General features: G+C 43.8%; 2 protein-coding genes across 6 annotated transcripts in view; one reads left to right on the top strand and one right to left on the bottom strand.

Moving 5' to 3' along the window:
- LOC119164147 (netrin receptor DCC) overlaps positions 1 to 9,541 on the top strand; it is a 33,598-nt gene extending 24,057 nt beyond the window's left edge. Inside the window, exons 3-8 of one of the 3 annotated variants that reach the window (XM_075871075.1) lie at positions 1,451 to 1,729; positions 1,948 to 2,250; positions 4,218 to 4,484; positions 7,723 to 8,007; positions 8,320 to 8,437; positions 9,149 to 9,541. In XM_075871075.1, the coding sequence (XP_075727190.1) occupies positions 1,451 to 1,729; positions 1,948 to 2,250; positions 4,218 to 4,484; positions 7,723 to 8,007; positions 8,320 to 8,437; positions 9,149 to 9,185 (1,289 nt within the window). In that variant the 3' untranslated portion in view covers positions 9,186 to 9,541. The remainder of the gene's footprint in view (positions 1 to 1,450; positions 1,730 to 1,947; positions 2,251 to 4,217; positions 4,485 to 7,722; positions 8,008 to 8,319; positions 8,438 to 9,148) is intronic. The other 2 variants (XM_075871076.1, XM_075871077.1) reach the window with 2 other exon arrangements.
- The window catches only part of LOC119165206 (organic cation transporter protein), a 45,573-nt gene extending 18,977 nt beyond the window's left edge, over positions 1 to 26,596 (bottom strand). The window contains exons 1-6 of one of the 3 annotated variants that reach the window (XM_075871071.1): positions 26,317 to 26,596; positions 22,832 to 22,869; positions 21,114 to 21,347; positions 19,680 to 19,784; positions 18,929 to 19,084; positions 17,922 to 18,056 (exon numbers count right to left, since the gene is read on the bottom strand). In XM_075871071.1, the coding sequence (XP_075727186.1) occupies positions 17,922 to 18,056; positions 18,929 to 19,084; positions 19,680 to 19,784; positions 21,114 to 21,347; positions 22,832 to 22,837 (636 nt within the window). In that variant the 5' untranslated portion in view covers positions 22,838 to 22,869; positions 26,317 to 26,596. The remainder of the gene's footprint in view (positions 1 to 17,921; positions 18,057 to 18,928; positions 19,085 to 19,679; positions 19,785 to 21,113; positions 21,348 to 22,831; positions 22,870 to 26,316) is intronic. The other 2 variants (XM_075871073.1, XM_075871072.1) reach the window with 2 other exon arrangements.
- Positions 26,597 to 26,830: the final 234 nt, after the last annotated feature.

The raw sequence follows: 26,830 nt of genomic DNA, 5'->3' as shown, positions 1-26,830 counted from the left end.
AAGCTTGAAGATCACTGCAGTTTACAAGCGGGAATACTCGAAGCTCGGAAATGGTGTTTGAAAGCACTTTAGGAAAAGTTGCTATTTAAAAACGGTAATTACACATCGCAGAGAAACGTAATAATTCTGAGCATAAAGAACTGACGTTTTTGCTGCCAGACTTTCAAGAATATTTTTGGATTAGTTTTTTTCTGTGAACATTGGTTGCTGAACTAGTTGGTCATGCCGTATCATGAGAACTAACATTGAGAGTATGAGAGACATGATAGACATCTATATGTGCAGCCTTTAACAGCGTAAACTATATGTTTGTTTAATGTGGTGATCAGCAAAGAAAGTCTCAACCCCCGTTAAAACACTCCGTACAGGTGGCTAACCAGCGAAGCTGAAACGAGTAGTAGTGGGCACTACCTCGAGCTAAGAACTATTTAATTGAGTTTTGCTGTAGCGTTTGATATACATATGAGATATATTGGAGAGGTGCTTGTTTAACAACAGTACTGAAAGTTGGGCGAGTTGGTACTCATTCATGACTTCTTTGCGCAAACACGTACACGGACACAAGGAAAAGAGGCAAACAACACCTCTTTCCTTGCCTCTTTTCCTTGTGTCCGTGTACGTGTTTGCGCAAAGAAGTCATGAATGAGTGCTTGTTTAAACCTCCGTGTTTACTACACCAGCTTGACGGGCAATAAGAAAACATACAGGATTTAATGAGTATAAATTCATCCTGCGGTTCGTATCATTTTTAGCTGAATATGCTGACAAAACAAGATAGAAACAAAGCGGAGACCCTTTCAGTTACCGTGTGCACACATTAAATCATCAGTACAGTTTCCGCGCCCTCACTCACCGTAAAATTTTTTTAATTCCTGAAACCTACGCAGCTACAAAGTAAAAAAGCCTCCCAAATCTTCCCACGTGGAGAACTTCAGTAAATGCGTCGCAGAGTGGGGGGTATCACGTGAATGCCGCGTAATTCGGCATAGTTTAGGAATCCTTAACAGCTATTTCGTCTTTAGTATTCTTATTTATTGAATGAAGGAGAAGCGTTGCCTTCAATGAGTGGTGGAGCACTGGTGTTGGGTTGCACCCCTTTACTTGTTGTTGGTACCAGTGCTTTCATCGTAACTACTTGAGCCAAGCGAAAGCCAAGTAAAGACACCCTTGACTGAATTTCAAATGCACGATTCAGTGCTTACCTAGACTAGGTGGTCAGTAAACGGTTGTGCACTGCGAGCAGTCGGGTTTTTTATGGGCAGACGCTGTCTGCGTCAGCCTTGCGAAGCGAGAGAGGGTAAGAGAGAGGGCGAGGGGCGAGGGGATGGGCACGAGACGCGAGCATGCGCAGTAGAGGTGTAGATGGCGCCGCCGACGCCCGATTCGCGGCCTCGTGCGACTCAGAAATGCTCCGCTTAAAAACAAAAACAGTCTTGCTTTGTTTTCGCAGGAAACTCACTAGCCATCAGCTCTGGCGAGCAATATGGGCCATCTCTACAGCTGTCTTTCAAGAACGGCTCCTTAGTTTCGAAACATGGTGATGACGTGCGGCACCACGTCATCAAAAGTTCTCCGAATGAGAGCATGGAGCGAGGGGACGAAGGCATTGTCGAAGAAGCGCCCATCGCTATGAACATACTGCGCGTAAACAATGCGCCACGGCACGAAGACAGTGCCAAAAACTGCAATGGAAGTTGTTATCAAGCCAAAGCGGATATCAAAGTTGGCTGTAAGTAACGGCGTTATAGTGATTTATTGGGTTCCTCACTTCGTTTAGTTGCAAGATCATATATATTTTCCTCTAAATGACTCCCTTGGTCGCAAAAGGCTCGAACTGTCATTGTCCTAAACGTATTGACCAAAAAGACAGCAATCAAAGTTGCGGAAATACTGCAATATGTCCGAACTTTTCTTTTCGACCACTTGGCGGCTTTTCGTACTCGACAGCACCTTCAGCCGTGAGGAACCTCACAGTGACCCAAACTGTGCCTGGAGAAGTCGTGTACAGCTGGCAGCGTCCGATAACTCCAAACGGTCCCCTGGACGGATACATCGTAACCACCGGCAACCTGGAGACGACGAAAGTGCTCATCACCGATGTACCAGGCAATGCAACCGAGCTCGTACAAAAGACCATTGAACAGTACACGGGATACAAAGTTGACGTCCAGGCTTACAATATTCTGGACCCCTACGGGCTCAAGAAGGCTGGTCCTGCGGCAAGTGTCGAATTTCACAGCCTTGGTAAAGGTGAGCTGCGCAGTGCATTTCGATATATGTGGGGACTCTACATTGAATGGTTACGTTTGCGCTCACATCTGTCCTTTATGGGCGGGGGGGGGGGGACATCTCGAAATTACAATAAGGTGATGGGAGATGGCATATAGGGCTCCGGAAATTTTGATCTCCTAAATTACTTAATCACACGTACGTACGTAACGTTACGTAATCACACGGGCATGTAGCATTCTGCCTCCATTCAAATGTGGCCGAGATGGCCGCAATTAATTCCTGAGACCTTCACAGAAGAACTCTAGCACTATGGTTTGTAGGCCTCCGTGGTGGGTAAATTTATACCATTTACGAGCAACTGTCATCTTTTCGTGGGTTATGTATAGCTCCAGTAATATCGTAAACATAGCACCACGTTGTCCCTTTTAGGTTTTGTATCATGAAATTTGGTAAACTTACGTAAATTACATATATCGTTTATTGGCAGCACTTTCTTTCTGACTTGACCGTTCACTTGAGAATGAGGTATATAGCTTATATTCATGCCATTTAAAGCACATATTGAGAGTATAAGCCATAATAAGCATGTTTTTTATTGTTATACTACGAAGACTCATTTGTTTGACATAGACGCAGTAAATGCAGGAAGCTTGCCATCTGTAGTTATTCTTGTCGAAATTCAAACATGTCCACAAAAAGTTTGTGTCCGTTCACAAATTCAAATATTTATTGCACTTTATTGCAACATTCTTTTAAATGAACCACGTGGTAACGTAAGCAGACCTTAGGTAACCTCAAGTTCCTTTTCAGCTGGACTGAAAAAGCAGTGCCAGTGTGTACAGTGGGTGTCTACTGCCTTTTATTGGCAACATTTCCCCGATAGTAAAGCTTTTCCAGTTCAATACACAGCTTACAAGCACAGAACGTCGTATGCGATTTTGAATTTAACCATTGACCACCCAACTTTCACTAGGCTGAACCATGATTGCGATTAATATAGGCTCATACCATCTCTTTTTACTTCTCTTTCCCCTTGATCACCTCTTTTTTTCACTGTCTGTTGTGCTCACTGATTTGATTGGTATGTGGGGTTTACCGTCCCAAAACCACAACATGATTATGAGAGACGCCGTAGTAGAGGGCTCCGGAAATTTCGACCACTTGGAGCTCTTAACCATGTGCCCAAATCTGAGCGCACGGGCCTACAGCATTTTCGCCTCCATCGAAAATGCAGCCGCCGTCGCCGGGATTCGATCTCGCGACCTGCGGGTCAGCAGCCGAGCACCTTAGCAACTAGACCACCACAGCGGCGGTGTGTGTACTGCAGAAAACTAAACAAAAATCAGTAACCAACCAAATTTTTCGCTATTCCCTTTCTTAGCCCTCGTTTTCCCTGTTCTTCTTTTGGGTCTACCTGTTATGTGGGAGCAAAAGTTAAAAGTTCAAAGGCTCAACGCATGAAGCTCCGAATAATTTAAGCATAAGGTTTCCTTATTTGGCAAACGATTCACAGAAGAGGGAATGGGTAAGCCGGTAAAGTATATTGATAAGAACAAACAGACAACGATGCCTACGGAAATATGGGAGATACAACTCTGTCTCAGGGGGATTGAAAGAGAATAGCCATGAGCCTAGATTATTCACAAGCATTCAAAAGTCTTAAGTTCCATTGAGGCCAGTCGCAAGTTACCTTTTCCTCCATTAATATTTTTTCATACTGACATGACAATTACTTATAATATCATCCCCCATTCTTTTCTTAGCATCATTGTTTGTTAATTCTTATTGTTATTCTTATTCATTTTTTAAAAGAAAACGAGCCCTTAAAATTGCAGCTGTTTTTTAAGGTTTAATAAAAAAGACATCAAAGTAATTCCGCGCATGTTGAGCAGATAAAAAAATCAAAAATAAAAATGCCCGGAGCTGTAATTTGCGTTATTGGTCTGTCGTGTTCACACTTTTCACACTTTTTGTTTCTTCGGCAGGGCCTATACCTCCAATCCCGGAGCTTGGAGACACCTTCGAGCATGAGGTGCTGGTAAACTGGACGAAACCTACTGATCTCCAATATTACGTCACGCACTACGTTGTGCGCTTGGAGAAAACTGCCGTAAACATTACTGCCAAGAAGACGAGCGTCTGGCTCGAATGCCTCGAGACGTGGCACTCGTACACGGCGTCGATTTCGTCGTGCACAGGAAGCGACACGTGTGGTCCACCGAAGAAGCTGTACTTCCAAACAGACGTGGGAGGTAAGGAAAGTCATGCGGATGTGTTGTTCGTTTCTAAACTCATTTGTTGGGGTTTTATAAGGTGGGAATTTGAGAAAACAGAAAAGCTTTAAGCCAGAAGTCTCAAGCTTACTTTAGGCAGACGGCCTCAGTCGCAGAATTCAGTCCCGCAAGAGAAGGGTAAGGGAAGAGTATAAGAGTGGAAGGAGGGGGGAAGTGTGTAGTTTATACACATTATCAGCAAACAATACCGTTGAAAAGAAAACACTTCCCATACACTTTATACGTGTCGTTTTGGAAGAACTTTAGGGGTCATGATTCCAACCACCATGTGAATTCCGATCACCAAAAGGAATGAAATCTCGACGTCGATTCTCAAATAGTGTTTTTATTTCATGGTTGCGCTTATATACATGGTGAACACATGGCGTGCCCTACGAAAACATTTCTTTAGACCAGTAATGTCCTGTTGGCTCACAAACGTATATAAAACTGAGCAAAAGTATGGCATGGCAATAGGCATGTGCGGGCCACGTAATTAAGAGTCCTTCATCTAGCAATGGCAACCCTTTCGAACGTGGTGTGTTGCTGGGGGCGACGTTTCGACAAATTGTCTTTTCTTCTTGAATTCTGTAACCTTGAAGAAAAAACTACTGGTCAAAATGTTTTCTCCAGCTACAATTCTAGTTTTAAAAATTTTTCCTTGTACAGATTTTAGTGGCACGAACACCAAGGTACACGCTCGTTTCTCTCGCAAGCATATCGAGTCGAGCACCTACTCCCACTTTTAAGAAATTTCCTCCAATGCCATTAGAAAATAGAAATCCATGGTTCTCTTTCAAGACGCACAGTAGATACACATGACACCAAGCACAACTTTGCTTCAATAAACGCCTGACAAATGCCAACATGATTAACGAAAGCTGCTTCATCATCATCATCAGCCTGATTACGTCCACTGCAGGACAAAGGCCTCTCCTATGTTCCGCCAGTTAACCCGGTTCTGTGCTTGCTGCTGCCAATTTATACCCGCAAACTTCTTAATCTCATCTGCCCACCTAACCTTCTGTCTCCCCCTAACCCGCTTCCCTTCTCTGGGAATCCAGTTAGTTACCCTTAATGACCAGCGGTTATCCTGTCTACGCGCTACATGCCCGGCCCATGTCCATTTCCTCTTCTTTACTTCAACTATGATATCCTTAACCCCCGTTTGTCCCCTAATCCACTCTGCTCTCTTCTTGTCTCTTAAAATTACACCTACCATTTTTCTTTCCATTGCTCGCTGCGTCGTCCTCAATTTAAGCTGAACCCTCTTTGTAAGTCTCCAGGTTTCTGCTCCGTAGCTAAGTACCGGCAAGATACAGCTGTTATATACCTTCCTCTTGAGGGATAGTGGCAATCTACCTGTCATAATTTGAGAGTGCTTGCCAAATGTACTCCACCCCATTCTTATTCTTCTAGTTTCTTCAATCTCGGGGTTAGGCTCGGCGGTTATTACCTGCCCTAAGTAGACATAGTTTTTTTACAACTTCAAGTGCACTATTACCTATCTCGAAGCGCTGCTCCTTTCCGAGGTTGTTGTACATTACTTTCGTTTTCTGCAGATTAATTTTAAGACCCACCTTTCTGCTCTCCTTGTCTAACTCCGTAATCATGAGTTGCGATTCGTCCCCTGAGTTACTCAGCAATGCAATGTCATCGGCGAAGTGCAGGTTAATAAGGTATTCTCCATTAACTCTTATCCCTAACTGTTTCCATTCTAGGCTTCTGAAAACCTCCTGTAAGCATGCGGTAAATAGCATTGGGGAGATTGTGTCCCCCTGCCTTACACCCTTCTTGATTGGTATTCTGTTGCTTTCTTTGGAAGCACAATGGTAGCAGTTGATCCCCTGTAGATTTCTTCCAGAATGTTTATACTTCATCTACGCCCTGATTCCGCAGTGTCTGCATGACGGCTGATATTTCTACTGAATCAAACGCCTTCTCGTGATCTACGAAGGCCATGTATAGTGGTTGGTTATACTCTGAGCATTTCTCTATTACCTGATTGATAGTATGAATGTGGTCAATTGTTGAGTAGCCTGTTCGAAATCCTGCTTGTTCCTTTGGTTGATTGAATTCTAATATTTTCTTTACTCTGTTAGCAATTACCTTTGTAAATAGCTTGTATACTACAGAGAGCAAGCTGATCGGCCTCTAATTCTTCAAGTCCTTGTCATCTCCTTTCTTATGTATTAAGATGATGTTAGCGTTCTTCCAAGACTCTGGTACCCTTCCCGTCAGGAGACACCTCGTAAACGGGGTGGCTAGTTTTTCTAACACAATCTGTGCTCCATATTTCAGCAGATCTGATTTCCTGATCCTCACCAGCAGCTTTGCCTCTTTGCATGCTCTCCAAAGCTTTTCTGACTTCTTCTATCATTACTGGTGGGGTGTCATCTGGGTTACTGCTAGTTCTTATAGTATTAAGGTTGTGGTTGTCTCGGCTACTGTACAGATCTCTGTAAAACTCCTCCACTATTTTAACTATCCTATCCATATTGGTAGTTATTTTGCCTTCTTTGTTCCTTAGTGCATACATCCGACTTTTGCCTATCCCAAGTTTCCTCTTCACTGCTTTGACGCTTCCTCCATTTTTCAGAGCGTGTTCAATTCTCTCCATGTTATACCTTCTTACATCCCATACTTTACGCCTAATAATCAACTTCGAAAGCTCTGCCAGTTCTATTTTGTCTGTTGTACTGGACACTTTCATGCTTTGACGCTTCTTAATTAGGTTCTTTGTTTCCTGGGAAAGCTTGCTAGTGTCCTGTCTAACTACCCTGCCTCCAACTTCCACTGCACACTCCGTAATGATACTCGTTAGATTATCATTCATTGTATCTACGCTAAAGTTGGTTTCCTCACTAAGAGACGAGTACCTGTACTGCAGCGAAAGCTGCTTATGTCCGTCGAAAGATTGCGAACCCCTTAGATTGTTGCGGAGCCTGACGAAACATATCTCATCTATACAAGCTCCTTTTGACCTTGTCTATGAGACCTACTTTGGGACTGCCGGAATCACAAAGTTCATTGAAGGAATACAACAGTGCAGATCGGCGCTCACGTGTGAGCGCCCTTAGTAGACACCGAAGTCAATCATTAATGTCACCTGCAAATCTTTACGATACACAATAGTTTCTATCTTTACCGGCCCAGTAATTATAAGTGTAAATAGCACTTTGCTTCCGTGACTAAGCACAACCGCCACCACTTCCAGCGCCCGACATGCCGAGGAACCTGACGAGCACAAGTGTGACACGGTACAGCATGAAACTATCATGGAACAGTCCTGAACAAGTCAGAGGGCCCCTTGACGGCTACAAGGTCACATTCGCAAACTCCTCGAACGCCTTCAACGTGATCACGAAAGATACGCAAATCACCGTCGGCAACTTATCAGCAAACTGCGTCTACAGCGTATGTGTATCGGCCTTCAACCATGGTGCGCACCAGACCAAAGAAGGGCCGGCGGCTGCGATACAAGTGAGGACCTTATATGGACGTAAGTAGCCCACCTGTATTTGAAATGCTTTGTGATCTGATGTAAATATTAAGCCGAAAGCTTTCTTCGTCTCATAAGGTACGAAAAGTGATCATCATCGTTGACAGCAATGCTGTTAAGTGAACGAGAAAAAATTCGTACTTCTTGAATGACAAAATGATTGTTTGCATAACGTTTGCAACACAAACCATGCGAAATATATCATGTGCTAATACCGTGTTAACATTTTAAATGTTCTCTTCATTTGTAGTAGCAATAAAATCGCGTGATGAGTGAGAAATATCTGACTTTACCGAACTTATTATCTTGTAGCCAAGACTGCCTCACCATGGCTCAGCGTCACCACGATAACGCTTATGGTTGTCGTCCCTGTCGTGTGCTTTGTCGTTCTATCGGTTTACGTGGTGTACAAGCAGCTGATGAAGAAAAGGCAAGTTACTTATGAATTCTCAATAACACCTTTTTCGGACGTAAGACTCGTTAACAATAATAGAATTGCATTATAGCGTGCCTCGTGCAATAACGCATTTCCTACTAATGCTTATTACCAAAAGCATGCCTTCCTCAATTTTGTTATATTATTCTCAATTTGAAGAAAAAGAAGTAGACTGATCGTTGTGTTGTTTATTCAAAAGAAAAACCTAAATTTGGGAGCGTAGAAGTTCACGTCATCGATGAATAAATGGATGCTCTTAAAATATTCAAAGTTTAGGTAAAACCACAATTTGATTAGTTTGTTCGGCAAAGAGGCCTTAACAACGTTAAGTACATAGCGTCACTACGCCCAGTAATTTCACTAATTGATTTTTGTGTAACAAACAGTTTTATAAAATTGTTACCAGGTCTTAATGCTTCATCAGGGAGAACAAAATGAAAAAAAAAAGAATCAGTGCTTCCCCTACAGGCATAGCCAGAAAAACATTTTGCCCTCCCTCCACCCCCTTCCAAAAAAGAAATTAAAGAAATTTGCAGCTTTGCAGATGACACGCGCAAACACACGCATAGGTCTGGTGAATCAACAGCCATTTTTCCTGAAAAATCCAGCTATGAGATTAGATTGCGGGGCAATCGCCTGCAAATTATGCAAACCTAGATACGCAGGCTACCTAGCGCATCCTAATCTTAATCACTTCGCTTCCAGAGAGGACGAGGAGTTGCTGGCTTCTTCACAGTCATGAACCATCACTGAACTTCGATTGATTCCAGCGAGTCTCACCAACGTGTTTTGTGCGCGTGAGTGACGGGGATTCGTCACTGTGACGTGCACTGGGTGCAGAGAACTTTTTATCCCGAACTCGGTCATTGAGTTTGGGAAAAGGTGTGATGTGAACTTGAATTCGCTTCTATCTGTATTCTGTTTTGTTGTTGATGTTTTTAAAGGCAACGAGAGATTTCCATACACGACGCGAAAGACCCTTCGGACAAGTGCGAGAACGAGCTGAAGTGCAATTTCTGGTTGTGAAAAAAAAAATAGCACGGCGTTCTCTGCATGTGTCATGGACATTTACATCAATAAATATTTATAATTTTTTAAGTATCAGTGATGTCTAGCGTGGGATTACAATCAGCATGGAGAATAACCACAGGTAAGAGGTATTACGGGCCGATTCCTTGGTGATGTTATTGATGAATATTGACGCATTTGGTCAAGCTGTTACCGCAGATGTTATGTGCGTTCCTTAAGGTGTGCCGTGTCCTTTGGGAAATTCTACATAGCCCGTGCCATTTCTCTGTGCGTTGACACCTCGATTGGCCACAAGCGCAGGCCTGCTACTGACTCCTGACGATTATAAGTCTGGCGGCGTGGCCGCAGATGAGTGTGAGTCAGATGATGATCTCGAGAGCGGCGACTGTGCCTTAGTGGAAGGACCGCAGAAGCAAGACGGAACTTTCGCGAAAGGAAATACGATAGAGTCCGCAGCCAATACTAGCACCGATAACGCTCCGCCACTTGAAGATTGTGAAGATTCGAACAAATATCCTATAAAGGAACGCACTTGGTAAATCCAGGGTAGGACAAGGCAAGGAGATATAAAATTACAACAACTGAGAGAGCGGAGAGAGCGAGAAGGTTGAACCGCCACCAGAAGATCGAGAGGAAATTGTAAGCCTGACTGACGTTGGTGCTGCAGCAAGCTTCCTGCGGGGGTTCACACGAAAAAGGAGCAGCAGCCTACACCACCTTCTGAAGGTTCCTTTGCTAAAGATGAAATGGACAATGAATTGTTGACAGATGCATGGCAGCAGGCGAAGACCAGCACCCATGGCATGGTCATTCAGGGGTAACAACTGTTGTTTCATAAGTAGTCATTGGATGGTAAACTACGGTTGCAACTGGTGGAGCCGAAGCCTCGTCGCGCTGAAGTTTTAGAATTAGGTCATGGTAGCCTGTGTGGAGGTCACTCTTCTGAGAAAAAACGCCAGGCCTGCGCGCAAGGCACAGCGCAGTCAAAGCGAGAGCTGAAAGAGAGGCCTTTCAGAGCCTATTCTAAACACTCATTGGGTGACTGCTGCAAGAACACTTGCTTTATACGCACTACAGCGCTAATAATAACTTTTTTTAGTGGTAGGCCGGCACTGTTAAGCCATTTTTCGTCATTCTTTTAAGAAGTATGGTATCCTCCAAACACTTGCAAAGAATTTTGTGCGAATCGTTTATGCAGTAGCTTACGACGATGAGGAATCATGCCTGAAGTGGGTATACGGCACAGTTAATAGGGGAACGAGAACAAGCTTTTGGAATGGGTTAAAGCATTGGACGGCCCACTCGTTACGATATTCGCATTGTGCGATGATTGGTTGTTCCTAAAACGCTTCATAAGTCATATTAACGCGATTGATTTTCCGACATCAAGCCTGCTTAAGGCAAGTGTGCCAACAAGTCCCAAGCGCCCGCGTGGCTCAGTGTTAGAATACTGGGCTGGCACCCAGTGCACCCAGGTTTGAGTCCCACTGTGTCATTGGTACTAGTTTTTTTTTTTCTAATTTCGTGGGATGTGGTTACGGACACCGGCGGCTGCGCACAATTACGGCGACGCGCGTGACCCGAGTTGTGATCTCACAACAGCTTTCCCTGTACAAGAAAAAAAACGCATTAGGAGCGCCTTCTTTTGGCCATAACTATAGCCCATAACGCCCCTCAGTTGTCCCCAAAAGCCGTTTGAGGTCGTTTATCTCGAATGTACTGGACCAATGGAGCCCGGTTGGTCGGGTGGCCATAAATATGCCTTGAGTGTAGTAGACCTTTGCATTCAGTGGGCTGAGGTTTTTCCTTTATGTGGTCAAACTTTCCGGATCCCTCCATTACAGCGTCTCTCGTAATCATATGGTGGTTGTGGAACGTTGGACCCCACATATCAATAAAAGAAATCAACCTATAACAACATCACATAATCGAAACCTTACTACTGTCTACGATGAAGGGGGTGCCAGTGTTTCTACGACATTTATTTACGCACTGCACAGGCGATGCGACTGGCCGTGCGCCGCATTCTGTATATGGATTCGGTCTCTCACGTGGTGCTTCATTACCGTTGCCGTGAACCGCGTAAAAGCACACCGCGGTGTCAGCATTGTACCAGTGCGGTGACCTTGTAACAGGTGCAATTGGCATTTGAACGTAGTTGGTCAAAACAGCGATAGTACACTTCCAGGAACGAGAATAGCAAAAACGAAACAGAAAAGGTCTTTGAATACAGAGACAGGATAGGCATCTATATATGCTGCCTTTAACGGCGTATATTATATATTTGTTTAATGTGGCGATAAACAACGAACGTCGAAATCCCCGCCCAGACACTCCGTAACCAGCGAAGCTGAAACTAGTTGTAGCGGTCACTACCTCGAGCGAGGAACTAATTAATTGAGGTTCGCTGTTGCATTTGATTTACATATATCACGATATTGGAGAGGTGCCTGCTCGAACCTCGGGATTTAATGGGTATCAATTTGCGGTTCGTGTCATATTTAGCTGAATGTGCTGTCAAAACAAAATAGAAACAGTGCGGAGGCTCTTCCAGTTACTGTGTGCATTTGACTGTGCACGTATCTCGCACGAAATTACATTTGTGCACCTGACTTACGACATATTAAAGGGAACGAATGTTTCGTCCATTGTCACAAGCAGGAGCACTGCACAACCGTCACTCACCCAAACAAAATGTATATGGATTACCTCTATCATAGACGATGGTTTACGACAGTCCCACCGGAAGTGGCCTGAAAAAACGCGCTATGAAACACCACAGTGCGCAGATTGGCAGGCCATACACCAACTTAATCTTGCGCTACAAGGATTGCAAGCAGGTCGGATGTCGGCCTCTGGTCAAAAGAACCACAGTGGCTTACCGGCATCAAGCGAGAACACGGAAGGGAATTGGTGAGGCCCTTCTTATCAGCCGAGAAGACTTGATGTGCATAAGCAATCATTCTATCAGTTTGCATAACAAAAAGCTAGGGTTCATACGAAGACTTGTGCCAGCAGTCCAATGATCATTTAGGTTACTCTCTGTTATCGGTCATCAAGGTGGGAGATTGGTGAAATTGTTTTTTATAAATGTGCGTTCTAAATGGGCCAGCCGCAGCTGGGTTCACTGCTGCTGTTTGGCTGCGTGAGTATCGCTGCTACTAGAGGGCGGCACTGACCAGCGCCGAGCTGGTAGTCCGGCAAGCCGGAGATGCCACCCGTGTCCATGAACGTCAAGTCGTCACCTTAGACACCATCATCATCATTGACGACGGGTGCGATGGAACAGTGGTTAATCCCCTCTGCTCCATGCCTCGTTTGAAAGTAATAAATATTTAAAGGAAATGAATTATGCTTCATTAAATTTTCATTAGTAGCACGTCGTATTTTGCTCGTCATCTTTCTTTTGCGACCATCCTTCCGAGCATTTTCAATTAGTATGACATAGTAATGGCTAAACGTGATGAGTGACAATTGTCTTAGGCAAAAAACAACGCACCAGAAGCAGAGGACCTTTATTATACAGGAACACAGCGTAGAAGCGTTGGTTACACAAGTACAACTTCCAAGTTTTACGATCATGGCGCTATTGATTTCTCCGTCTGACAAGAAGAGAAACGCATAAAAGTGCGAACAGCGGAAGGCCGAAATAGCGGGCGAAGGTATTTCGACGAACAAAGCTGGCGAGAGGAAAGCTTTCAGCTGCAGCGAGGAAGGCCAGTATATGCCTTTGAACATGCCCAACATTGAGGCTCCACAAATTTCTTCCGGCATCGTTCACTTCATTAGCCATATCGCATGACCCGTGAAGTTCTCCATTCTGTGTGAAGAAACAAAACCGCTGGCAGCGCGAAGTATGTAAGCGTAAGGTCTCGTTCTCACAGCCGTCAAACGACCCATCGCGTTATGTGACGTCAAAAAAAAAAAACGTAGAAATTACGCGACAGAGCTGTGTACGGACAGACGACGGTGGTTGCAAGGCCAACAGCAGCACATTTTTGGGCACGATAATCCCTTTCTCCATGACCACGCAAACACCCAGTCCTTCTATCCCCGCTTTCTTTTGTGCTCTCCGTGATTTCTTCTGTTGCTCAGGTGCGGCGAAGGGGAAGCGGCCCTGGTACAATGAGAAGTGGGGCTACGTACCCGTGGTGGCGATGGAAACATCGCCCTACGTCACCGTCACCCTGTTTTTTGAAGAGAAAACTGGCTGGAAATCCTATCCCTTGACAAAAAACCAGTGACGTCATGGGGACGAAACGGGTCGTTTTACGGCTGTGAGAACGAGCCCTAAGAAAGCCGACGATAGTTATAGTGCGAGAACAGAACGACAACAAAGAGACGAGAAGGACACGAAGGATACGAAGGACACGAGCACTTCTTGTCTCTATCGTCGTTTTGTTCTCGCGCTATAATCATCGTCATGTCATACCAACCAGCCCAAGCTGCCACACTTCGTAAGAAAGCATTCCGGCCCGAAACATATCGCGCGTAAGGTAACATGAAGTTGAAGATATAGCAATACTCCGCTCCCCTGTGCTTTAAATTAGTTTTGCCTGGACTATTCTTGGGCATCACTAAAGGATAAACACATGAGCAAGAAAGTATGTCAAGGGCTAACAAACTAAATCTTCATTGATGGATGCCTCCATTGCAGCAGAACATCATTATTAAAAAGTACAGAATATTACTGAGAACTAAATCAATTGCATAGGCTCACCATCGTTACTTCTATTTGAAGATAGTATTGCGTTCACATAATGCTCGTAAAAGTTTTTTTTTTTTTTTGCGTACAGTACACTGCCATGTTTTCTTTATATACTTGTTTTCTTCAAATAAGCCTTCCAGTCGTCAGAATAACGTTTGTCTTGTTTTTTTCTCCGCTGCCCAAGAATCGGAAAAAGTCAACTAGCGAACCTTTTGGTTCTGATACAAGTTAAAATGATGACTTGTTATATAACATGTTAACGTTCCGAAATATGTTCATTGCTCATGTGCTATGTGATGCGTGTAAGCTTATGTAGCAGAAGGCCACATTACTATTTCAAAATTAGCACCGATTTGTCAAGTTCCTTTTGGGAATGTGTCCGTACGAGCTGCGATTCCTCAATTCGTTAACGGTACCAAGAGTTTGAACAGCCCCGTCTACAAAGTAAACAATCAGCCTCTTTGGAGGGATTGATTGTTAGGCTAATTGGTTTTGTTTGCAGAAAACATAAGGCATTACTTTTTTAAAAAATTCTCTCTCCTTCCCTCCCTCTCTCAATATATATATATATATATATATATATATATATATATATATATATATATATATATATATATATATATATATATATTCAATAAAGGGGCTGGGAGGGATAATTGCACTGGTAAGCTCAGTGGTAGTGCGTCGAACGCGTTATACGAAGGTCGCAGATTCGGTTCCTGCCCACGGCAAGTTATCTTTTCACCCACTTTTCTTTCTTCACATTTTCATTCAAATTCGGTCTAATAACCTCCCCTATACTTTCCTTGGCAATATTGTCTGTGAGATCGCATTATTATTGTGTCAAAACACCGAAAAACGAGCCCTTACGTGTATATATATATATATATATATATATATATATATATATATATATATATATATATATATATATATATATATATATTGCTTACCAATCAAATTTCATTTCATAGGAAGCATGCACTTCTGCAGCTTTATTCGTATTTTCCAACGTGTTTACGCCCTAATTATTCATCATGCCAACACTATCTTTGTGACCGTACTTCAGTTGCCCCCCGGAAAACATCAAACATCACACAGAGTGCTGCAGCATACTTCGAAAACTTTGGTCAGGTTCTCCTCTTCATATTTTTTTTTGTTGAAGAGTTAACTCTCACGTTCATTATTAATAAAGTATTTTCACATTCATTGAATTCAGAAGTGTACTATCTAGAGCAAAAGTCAACGGGACATGAAATGTTCGATAAAGCTGAGTTCGCGCTTTATGAGAGAATTTTTTTTTCAAAATAAATGTTTCATATTGCACTTGGCATTCCGCCCTATACAGTAAGTAGCTTGATTACAACCATTTAGCACTGATACAACAGAAATTCACATTTGTTGTGGGTCTAACCTCCCGGAAACTCTTGCTGTTGATTGTACCGCCGAAGTTATTTATATTAGCAAAAAGAAAACAATGAGGTTAAAAAAAATGGGTAAAAACTCTCTGAAATAATTTGCTCCTTTATTTTTTCTTAAGGAACATCATCGAACACAACAACGTCATGCTTCCGCAACTATGAGACACGTTGAAATAACGTAGAGCAGTGCAATAAGCGATCGACTAGAGTACGTGACTGAAGTTGAATGCACAGTGCGAACACACAAGACGTACCACGAAGAAGAGACACACTCAAGCACTTTATTTCTTCATACGTCAGTGCTATAGCAGCAAGGTAGCCACACCGCACACGCGCACACTATAAAAAGTTCTGAGAAGGAAAGCAAGCACGGAAGCCGGTGTATCACATATGAGAACTGATGAAATCCATTCAGACGAGTGTGGGGAAACAATGAGAATTTCTAATACCCTGTCGACCTCTTAGCATTATGTGTCAAGCTTCTAAGACGAGCCGCGCATGCTTTCTCTCAATTATCCACTCACATCGTCTCCTCGAGTTACACTTCACAATTGCAGCAACAATAAATATCGGCAACACGACGTCTTCCTTGATCAGTGTTTTTGTTAATCTTGGCGCATGTCTTGCGCATTTTAGCAGTAACTTCAACTTAAGCAGTATGTATCAGCTTGGCCTAAATGAAGTTTCATCACGTTCCCGACTAGTAGAAGCTTCTTTGTTCGGCAGCGCGAGATTTATCGCCCGTCAACGTACCATTCACAGGAGTACCGAGAGCGTTTAGGAGAAATCTAGATAACTTCCGGGCGGTTCTGCACACAAAGTGTATTGTTCTGAACGCAACGTGCAATAGAGGTTTTACGCAAACCCTGATAACGATTCGTGGAAAGAAGGCGAGACAGGTGAAACAGAGAACGAAGGGCAGCGTGAACCAACGAGGCCATCCCAGATGCCGGATTTTTACAGGGTCACGTGAAGATGGCGTCATCTGCACCGGAGGTCCGATGTGAAGTGAAAAATCAAAAGCTTATCGGGAACTTGCCGAGCAAGAATCAAAACTAAACAGAGATCAAACAAGTTAGCGCTTTTCAAGGCTCAGCACAGAAGAGTTTTGACAGTTTTGAGCGTAGGTCATATCAACATATTGCGCCACTGCATATGCGCAAACGCGAAAGTAAAAAATTAGGCGTCAACAACTGGCAAGTATGTATTAAAATATAAGGGTACTTAGCAAAGTTACACACCACTGCCCGCACCAAGTAAACGACAGAGTAGCCTGAGTTACGAGCTTCTATATTGCTAACGAGCATGAGTGAATAGATATAAGAAACAGTTAAAAGAAGGCCATGTTTAGAAAGTTATTTATTGAGCGCCTAGACCTTTTCAGACATTGACCTTTTTTCCTTTTTGTTGGTTCTGCTTCACTGCCATAACCTAAAAGACAGGCGTGTCCTTTCGCATGCAAAAATGGGGAATAACTCTTACAACCGTATTATGTCAAAATAAGCATAACAGACTGAGAAGAATAATTAGGCTATTTGCAAGTGGCATTGAGACCCGACAGACGCTTTAACGAGAGCTGTACATCAGCCAGTGTTAACGATTTAGCCAGAGCAAGAAGTGTGGTGGATCACGAATGTTTCTATCCTTAGGCTAATTACCACTGAACATTATTCCCTGCCGAGTCACTCTACCACTCAGGTGATGCATAAAGAAATATCGGCAGTACACCATTGCTGCATCAAGTAACAGCGTGATCGCAGGCTGGTGTTATCAAAAAGATGGCTATTACCAGCTATTATACGTCATTGCTGGCTAACAGAGGGAAAAGTTGTCTCATGGTAGCTACGTAGTGGTTAATGTCACCTTAAAAGGGCTAAATGAAGGCAAATTTTGGCTAACAATAGCTTGTACCAACTTGCTATTGCAGCGTTGGATAAGAATGAATGTAGTGCTTTCTGCTGCCTAAGAATGAATTTTCAAATACAGATTATCAACTGTATCGCAAAGAAATCCTCATTAAATTTATTTATTGAGTAATATCCTGTTAGACAAGTTTGTGTGCGTGTTTGTGTGTGCACATGCCTGTTTGTACTCTTCACTTTTGTTTCCACCGTTCTTAGCTCTTCCCTGTAATCCAGGACAGGAAACCGGAAGTATTCATTTCATTTAATCTTCCTGACCCTCCCCTTGCATCTCTCTCTCACTGAACTTGGATGTTCCTCACGCATTATTCAGTTGTTTTTTTCTGGGGGGGGAGGGGGGGTCATACTGTCATTCACGCAGAAATGTTATTGGTACCGGAAAAAGCTGGAATACTTACATCAGTGGAAGCGTATATTGATCTATTTTCTCTCTCCGCAGAAAGTGGCGATGCGGAGGTATTGCTCCTGTAAAACGTCCGAGCATTCGATGACGTAATGCGTTCGGGATTCTCTGCACACAGAGCCTGGTGCGTCTGTAATCAATGAATGATAGAGAAAACGACATGCTAATAAAATATCGGACACGTCAAGTTCATAGCACGTCCTTCTACATAAACATTAAAAATAAATAGCTGGGGTTTTAGGTGTCAAAACCACCATATGATTATGAGGCTTGTTGTAGAGCACAACTCCGAAATTCTTTACTACCTAGTGGTCTTTAATGAGCACTGAGACCACACAGCATACGGGCCAATAGCATTTTGTCTCCATCGAAACTGCAACCACCATGGTCAGCTGGAATTGAACTCTTGACCTTCGGGTCAGCATCTATTCAGGTTTTCGTATTAGCATCACAGTGATGATGTAGGCGTAGCACTTGAAATCGGAATGTTTATTGCTGCACAGATTTACGCTTTCGTGTTGTCACGTCTATAATCTAACAAACAAAACTAGCGTACCAACGTGTGTTAATGTCACGCTAATATTTTTGTTCTATCTCTTCCTATGAGACTCGTAATTTCACTTTGTTGTTAACCTCCACAGAGAAAGATGGAGAGAGAAAAAGAAGAACAACAGGGTGATTAACCAGGGCTGAGCCCGGTAGGCTACGCTGCCCTGGTGAAAGGGGAAGGGTGAGGGAAAGTTCGAGTGAAAGAGATATGATGGAGGTTAATACTGGCGCTGCCCATCCCATTTCCGAAAGGCGACAAAAGGCACTGCTGCGTTTTCTCAAGGACACCGGTCCGATGCATCGTTTGTATACAGTCAAATGTGAAACGGTTATGCATCGGCTCTATCGTTGTTAACCTTTATGATTCTGCCACAAGTACTGCGTGCTAAAAAAAAACTTTTTTTACCAATTTGCTTCAAGAACAGCTGCCAGCTAAGGATTTTGGACAAATACCTGAATATCAATTTGTGGGAAGGCCGCCACGCAAAAGCAGCACTGTACTATTTTTCGGGGACAATTGACCAAGTGATTCTTCCAGTGACGCCCTGCGATTCGTTGCTGGCATTGCCCGCACTCTATTTCCGTCTTCTCGCACCGAAGATAATGATCCTGCAAAGATAAAGAGACGCAGCTTTACGTACCAGAATATCAAGTTATCAGCAGTGGGTTTCGTTACTTGTCCATCTCACGTGCATCTGATTTCGTCGTTTCGCTCGAAGAGATATCGACTTCTGAATATGCAGTTATGTCCAAATACATTCAACAACCTCAGAACACGGTCCGCCGATTTATTTTCCAGGATGGCAGGAGGCGAAATGAAATGATTCGTCGGGCGGTGCGTGATGTTTAATGCACAAGACAGTTATATTTATATGGAGGTACTAATATCTCCCCCAAAACACATGTGTAAAATTTGACTGGACGCCCAGCCAGCACTTTAAACTTTAACGGCACCTAACTGCCTCCGAAGCATTTAGGACAATTCAAAACTAATTACACTGTTATCTGTAAATGATGTAGTGTATACGATTTTGCATATTCGTGCGCTCGCTTTTGTCACTGGAACCATAAAAAAGCTAAGTGGCACCAATCATGACAGCTTCTCGATGTGTAAATACGTTTCATTGATATACCTAGTGTCCGCTTAACCATTTGCTAGAAGTTTATTTTATTTTCATTTCAGAGTAATTAATGATCGACTTACCTCCATTTCACACAGTGGGGAATACGCAGGGCAACCTTCTTGTTCGTTAGGGCAAAACACAACCTGGTCTTTTATTACTTGAAAGATATAATACGATTCAACCAGCTGCAACAGGAAATGAATTATTCGTAAATTGAAATATTGAGAAAAAATTTGTTTTGAATGCCTTGTGCTATGGTATACGCTGCTGCATAAGAGCATGTAGGTAGCAAAATGAAAGAAACATTTTACGCTGCTGCATAAGAGCATGTAGGTAGCAAAATGAAGGAAACATCTTTCGTCTGCCTAAATAGACCCCACGTGTGAAAGACATTGCTGTGAAACCAAAGAAATCAAACTGGCTACACAATGCATAAGTACTGCTACAAAAATATTTATGCATCTTGAGTGTGATCATCCCACACCCAAAGTCAAGGCTATATTAGACGTCTTGAGCACTATATTTGTCGTTAGATATTTTGTAAAATGCATTCTGCCCATAAATCTGCCTGACTGCAGAACAGCACAAAAACATTCTTCTCGTCTTCTTGTCTTTGTCTTTTAACGAGAATAACTTGACAAAGGTTACCATATAGTGAAAGTAAACACATTCAGCCCTTAAAGTACTTCTTCATTATTAGTCGAAGGTGACAAGATTCGGATTGCACACTACGAACGCCGACCGACAGCATTTTACTCCTTCAGCCTTGTGTTTAAATGCATGAATTTTACCCTATAAAGCATGAACAAATGGTTTCTTTGTGCATGTGTGAGAAGCATCCCTTTGAGCGCCTAAAATAAAGCAACGCCTGTATTTCCTTCTTCGGCCCTTTGTGTTTCTTTTATTTTCTGACTTCGTAATACTATGTTATATTTACCGAAGGATGAAAAGATCTTTACAGGTATAATTATTCATGGAAGCAGCCAGCTGGCGAAGAGCGTTCCACACTCACCGTCATGGCTAGCATAGCGCTGGTTAAGACTCCAAGGTGCGCATAAATACCTGATAGAGGGGACAAAAGGAGACCCACCACCGTAGTTCTACTGATAGAGCATCAGGCCGTTATCCGAAAGGGGCTGGTTTGGCATTGGCCGGTGGCAGTTGTCTTTTTTACCACATTATTCACATTTATAACCCAATTGCTACAATGTCCAATAAATCATATAATCAACGTTTCTTACACATTCTCGGCTCCAATTATCTCCTGGTTTGCATTATTGTTCTGTGACACAAAGAAACCCTCAAAATCACCCCTTTGGTTCAAGTATTGACAATGACAGTAAAATTACTATGGCACTGGCTCACAATGGCAACACGTTTCGACAATGAGCTAAAGCTTTGATAGAAACTGACACGAGAAATTCTCATGTTTCTAGCCTTCATTCAGTTTAAAGGTAGCTACAGGTCTTTTGCCCCACAGGAACAAAGCTTTTTTGCGAACGTTCCAGTCATACCTCATCGAGGGCGACGTCCCTGTTCTCGTACCCGCAATATATTGCAGCCGCCTCACTCTTCTGACCGATGCAGACGTTGCAAAAGGCGTGTCCTTGCTTGTCCTCGAACATTTGCAGAGAAAGCATACCGCACAGGCCGCACATCAGGTGGCGAGGTAGCTCGTCCGCGAACCTCAGCCTGTGCGTGCCTCCAGGAAGGCCCCTGTACTGCACGTCTACACCCATGGCAGGTTCCTGCAAACAGGCACCGGCCATGAACAGTAAATTCTAACAAGGCACAAGTTTCAGGAGCATGGAAGTTCCTGGAGCATGGAAGACCGGAAAAATCACAGCATATCCACGAATTGAATGGCAATAAGTGGGCGAATATTCTGGGTATCAGTCGGTAACCGTTAATGTCTCCACTCGGATGTAATTGAGTTAAGACACGTGGGTAAAGTGTTTGCAATTTTGTGTTGTTAGTCGTCATCGGGGGAAAATTCTGCGAGACCATTTCGCGGCTGAGAGTGCTTTCATAATTGTTTTTCCCCAAGCAAAAATAGGATGTGTGGTCTAGAACACGCTCCTTCATCGTCATCAGCGTCGGCATGGCGTGTTACGATAGATGGCGGAGATGGCTCCGTTTTTAGGAGCCGCACCCCTAAATGTTCTTAAGCACGGACATGTCAATGGAAGTGATCACGTTTTGAGAATAATGTAGTTGCTGTCTCTACAAAGACAAGTATTCTCGTCGAAATGTGGACTCCAGAACCCCCCCCCCCCCCCACCTCACTAGTTGAATAATTTTACTGGCGAAGCTCCTTAAGGCGTGGGTGTGTACATCCTCCGAGGTATGTAGTTGTAGTATAAGTAGATAGCCACCCATTTACCAGTGGATCACACCCCCGGACACATATCCGCATCTCCGTATGTTACGAAAAACGTAGCACGGCGTCATTATCACGCTCTCGGTGTTAAAGGGACACTAAAGGCAACTGTTAAGTCGACGTTGATTGTTGAAATGGTGGTCCAGAAACCTTGAAGTGTTGCTTTTATGCCAATGAAGGGCCTGTTTTGAAATAAAATCACGTTTTAGTGGTACGCATCGGCTTGGCGCAGTTCAAATTACCCGCTTCTAGAAGCAGAATGACCGGACCAGCTGACGTCACTGTTGCCGTGCACAGCATTGCCCAGCTTTACTGCGCTAGTAGCAGCAGACCGAAAGCAGCGGCAGCCACACCGACAACAATGGTCATTGATAAATTTCCCGATATTGGGTTTGAGATTGCAGACGTTTTTGTTTCAACGGCACCGCACTAGATAGCACCACCTGTCCCGTGTAACCACGCAAAAATTGAATTTTCTAACCACTCGTGCCATTGCTCGTAGTAACGTCCCGACGGTTTTTTTTTTTCATGAATCAAACAGACACGAACAAGCAGCATTTTATTGCGTCTCTTGATGCACGGAAGGTTCTTTATTTAGTGCAGTTAGATCGATTATTAGTGATTAATTGTAGGCGGCCCCTCTGCCGTCATTGGGATCATTTTGAAAATGCCCTACTGCAGCGCTTGTGTTCTAGTGCATTTACCCTAATTTCTCTGTCTGTAGGGCAACGTTGTTGATAACATTGTCGTTTTCAGACATTGTCCTACATTGAGCTTTCACTCAAACGTAGACTGCTATTTGACTTCAGAGTTCCTTTAACGAAGCGCTGACAGAGGAATTGTGGTACATACCGTCATTTAGTCTTTGGATTGTCCTCTGAATGGCAGTACTTGTGAATGATGAATATATGAAAAAAAGAAGCGAGATGGCAGTACTTAAAGTGTTCACCATATGCACGGATGGACGCACTAACGTACAGACAGACACGGATGAACGGACGGATGGACAATTGGACGCACGCACATACGGACGCACGTACGGATGGAATGATGCTAGGACGGACGGATTGATGGACGCACGAACGAACAGACGAACGCAAGTACGGAAGCACGGATGGATTAATGGACGCTTCGCCCCACTCATCATAATTCATTTCGTGGATATGCTGTGATTTTTTTCATCCACGCATAATCAGGGTATCAAAAATGTAGCAACAAAAAAAGGTTCGCGTAAAGCTCCCGAGCAACCTCTCAAACACAAATTAATGACAATGTCTCTGAGCATTTTCAGTCTTTGTGGCTAAATATCTGACCCAAGAAGTACCGTTCGCTTGACGTCATGGCAACATTGGTTTTTCATTGACCACATACAAGAGATCAGTAGGGAATCGCCCCCTACTCCGCTTTGTCGGGCAGTTTTACGCCAGTTCTTCCTGAACTCGCGTGATCGTTGTTAGTGAGTAAATGATTTCGCTTTCTTTAATGTGTTTACAATCGCACATGCACTGAGGACGGCATGTGGCATAAAACTGAGTCATTTTTATATGCTCAAACACGTTGTGTGAACAAACACTCAGCGTTCATGTGTTTTTTGAAAAATAGGTGGTGTGATGGATGCAGCGCCAGCACGTAGGGTAAAAAGAGAAAGGATCCATTGTCTCGTTGTTGACCTCGGAATCGCTCAGGAACATGGAGAATCTGGGCCTAATGAAAATAACGGGGTTGACAAAGGAATGTTTTTAATAGTTTACGGAAGGAATTACCATATCTGAGCATCAAGTACAGAAGCTGGTATGCACAAACCACTCGAGATAGTCATGTCACTCCTCTGCTAATCTGACGACTGAAGGTGATATCTGGCGTGCTTGACATGCGCGAACCAATAATACTGCCAGCTGCCACGAATACGGTCGGAACAAAGGTGCGTGAATTACTTCGCCCTGAAATTACGTGTGTCTTCTAAAGATGAGGGCGCCGTCAAGGCCCAAGGTTTAAGGGCAACGAGGCAAAAGAACAAGCTGAGTATTCCCACTGCTTCGGTGGGTATAGTGTTGAATTTATATTTTCTCACGTTCTAAGACACACTAACAACGAGAAGTAATGTGTAATTGGACCGGATATGTAGCAAATTACTGATAACTTTGAAGTGTTCTGATACGTAGATGTCTTTCAACTCTTGATGCCGATTGCGTAAGCGCGCGCATAGAGGGGCGGCGTCAGGGTGGGGGGTGGGGTGCAAAGTCAGCTTTATACACTGACATAAAATGAGGGGGAAGTGCTACTAGGGAGGGGAGGCACTGCAATGTACGTTCTTCCTCCCCCACTGAAGGATAATCCTGCGCATGCCTATGGATGAGTGTACAACTAAAACTTAATACTGCGCGTGCGTCGACACCAGGGTATGGTAACTTCAAATATCGTCGAGAAGCAACTAGATCACAGATAAGGCTATCAGCGTCTCACCGTCTCTCAGGTCTCATGACCACACAGATAAGACAGATATTCTGTATGAATCTCTAAGCAAACAGGGTGCCAGACGGCGCTAGCACATGGCTGTGCTTCTGCGCTTAGAACTGATGTATGAAATATACCTGGTTCTTTCCAATGTTAGGCGGTGTTTTGAGCAAGGGTCAACAGCCGCATAATCTTGTGAAAAACTATGCGATTTTATACGCATGACGGATGGATGTTTCACTGTATAAGGAAGTTCTTTCCTGACTTCACAGTAGCGATCCGCCATGCGCGCAATTTCTTAGATGCAACGCTTCCGAAGTAGCTCTGACGCATCAAATCTGTACGCTTCTTTACTAACTTTAAAGAAAACACACAGGGATGTGCTGCGAGCACGACCTCCTCAGACGTGTGCCTACTATTGCGTGTTTTAACACGATATCATTGAAGAGCTCGTTTCGCAGAAATTTCAGCGTCGGTGTTGTTGGTTGTGAGCGTTAACTTATCTTTTTTGCGTGAACAAAAAAATTGAGCATCTTTGCGTGACACAGAAATCGAGAAAGTTGCAAATAAAACAAATATTAAAAACGTTCTTGGTCTGAGTGGGGATGAAACATCCATGTGTCCTTTGCGTGGCATGCATGTGTTTTACCGCAGAACCATGCCTCTGCTTGCGAATGCAGGGAAAATAACTTCTCCTTGGAAATGCAATAACAATTATATCACAAACACACGCGTCCTGTATATGTACGTACTCCACAATACAACATGAAAAATTGGCCTAATAATACGTGGTAGAAGCATTAATTGCCACTAAGAGCCACAGCATGGGATTATCGGGATGATTTCATAGTTTAATGCCAGTCACCCACTACAAAGGCGCACACGCTACTGCACCCTTAAGGCCACGTAGTGGGTGCATAGCAAGTTCGAAAAGGTTTTCATGCACTAAGTGCGCACAAGGAACAGAATATTGCTATCGTGTTCCACTCTTAAAGGCGAAGCTTAAGGGTTCCCAAATTTCTTTATAGAGAAAATATCTCGCCTCGCATGCTCACACTATGAAGGCACGTGAAAGGTCTCACGAATTCATGAGCCGTTACAAAGTGAAGGTACGCCCCGCCGCGGTGGTCTAGTGGCTAAGGTACTCGGCTGCTGACCCGCAGGTCGCGGGTTCGATTCCCGGCTGCGGCGGCTGCATTTCCGATGGAGGCGGAAATGTTGTAGGCCCGTGTGCTCAGATTTGGGCGCACGTTAAAGAACCCCAGGTGATCGAAATTTCCGGAGCCCTCCACTACGGCGTCTCTCATAATCAAATGGTGGTTTTGGGACGTTAAACCCTACAAATCAATCAATCAAAAAAGTGAAGGTACACCTACGAGTGCATCTCGTCAGTCGTACGAAACGGACGCATGCAATTACGACATCTGGGTCGATATTCTAGCTCGCCTATTTTAAATAAACCCTCGATAAGTTTCACCTTGGCTATAAACTATTCTGATCGAAGTTTCGCATGCCTTAAACTCGACTACACTGCAAATGCCGCTTTCTCCCATTCAATACACGTTTTTCTTTTTGTTGTTCCTTAAAACAAAGTTCCTGCTCGCCCAAACACCTCTAATAAGCCTGAGCCACAAGCTATCGAAGTGTGGCAGCGATGGTAAGCTTATAGCGCAAAAGTTTCGTATAGTAGAGGCAGAAGGAAATGCTAACCGAGGCGTTAGGCACTTGCTTTGCTGGCAAGCAGATTACTACTTATTACTTCGACGATGAGCTACAAGGAAAATTACAGTCGATCGGCCGATTCATAGCGAGTGCCTAAGCCAACACGCTTCTTTACTGCCCGTTATGAAGCGAGGTAGGGAAAATTATTGAGTGCTACATACCTGTAATACGTAGTCGAAGTACCCGCAGCAACGGAGTGAATGGAGCTGCTAGCAACCGTAGCAACCCCGCAGTCCTATGTAGGACAGCTCTAAACACCACAGAAAAATGCCTTCGCAAAGCAACATGCTGGAATGGTTTCAGATACACATCCGCCAAGCAGCTGACGTTCGCGATAGCGAGCCAGCGAGCACCTCGCAGCTGATATCAAGGCTGCAGCAATGTAGCTTTGAGAGCTGATTCCGCCAATACGAGAGGAAGCATATTGCGTGTAGTGGCACTCGCGGCCATAGAGGGAAAAAAGGGGGAAAGGAGGAAGCGTGACATCGCGCAGCCAGGCAATTGTCAAGCCAAGCCGTTTTCAAGCCAGCGGTGTCGGCCCAACACTTGACGTCAATATCACGCGAGCAGCTAGACTGGCCAAGAGTTCGCGGTATACGGTGCTCGGTACCTTTTATTCGAAACGCGCTTGTACGGCGCATACCAACCGGCTCACGCAGAAGGTTACAAAACGGA

This window comes from Rhipicephalus microplus, chromosome 8, assembly GCF_043290135.1.
Source record: "Rhipicephalus microplus isolate Deutch F79 chromosome 8, USDA_Rmic, whole genome shotgun sequence".
In the NCBI taxonomy this organism is placed as follows: Eukaryota; Metazoa; Arthropoda; class Arachnida; order Ixodida; family Ixodidae; genus Rhipicephalus; species Rhipicephalus microplus.
Note: the sequence above shows the minus strand (reverse complement) of the source record. Positions and strands in the feature narration are given on the sequence as shown.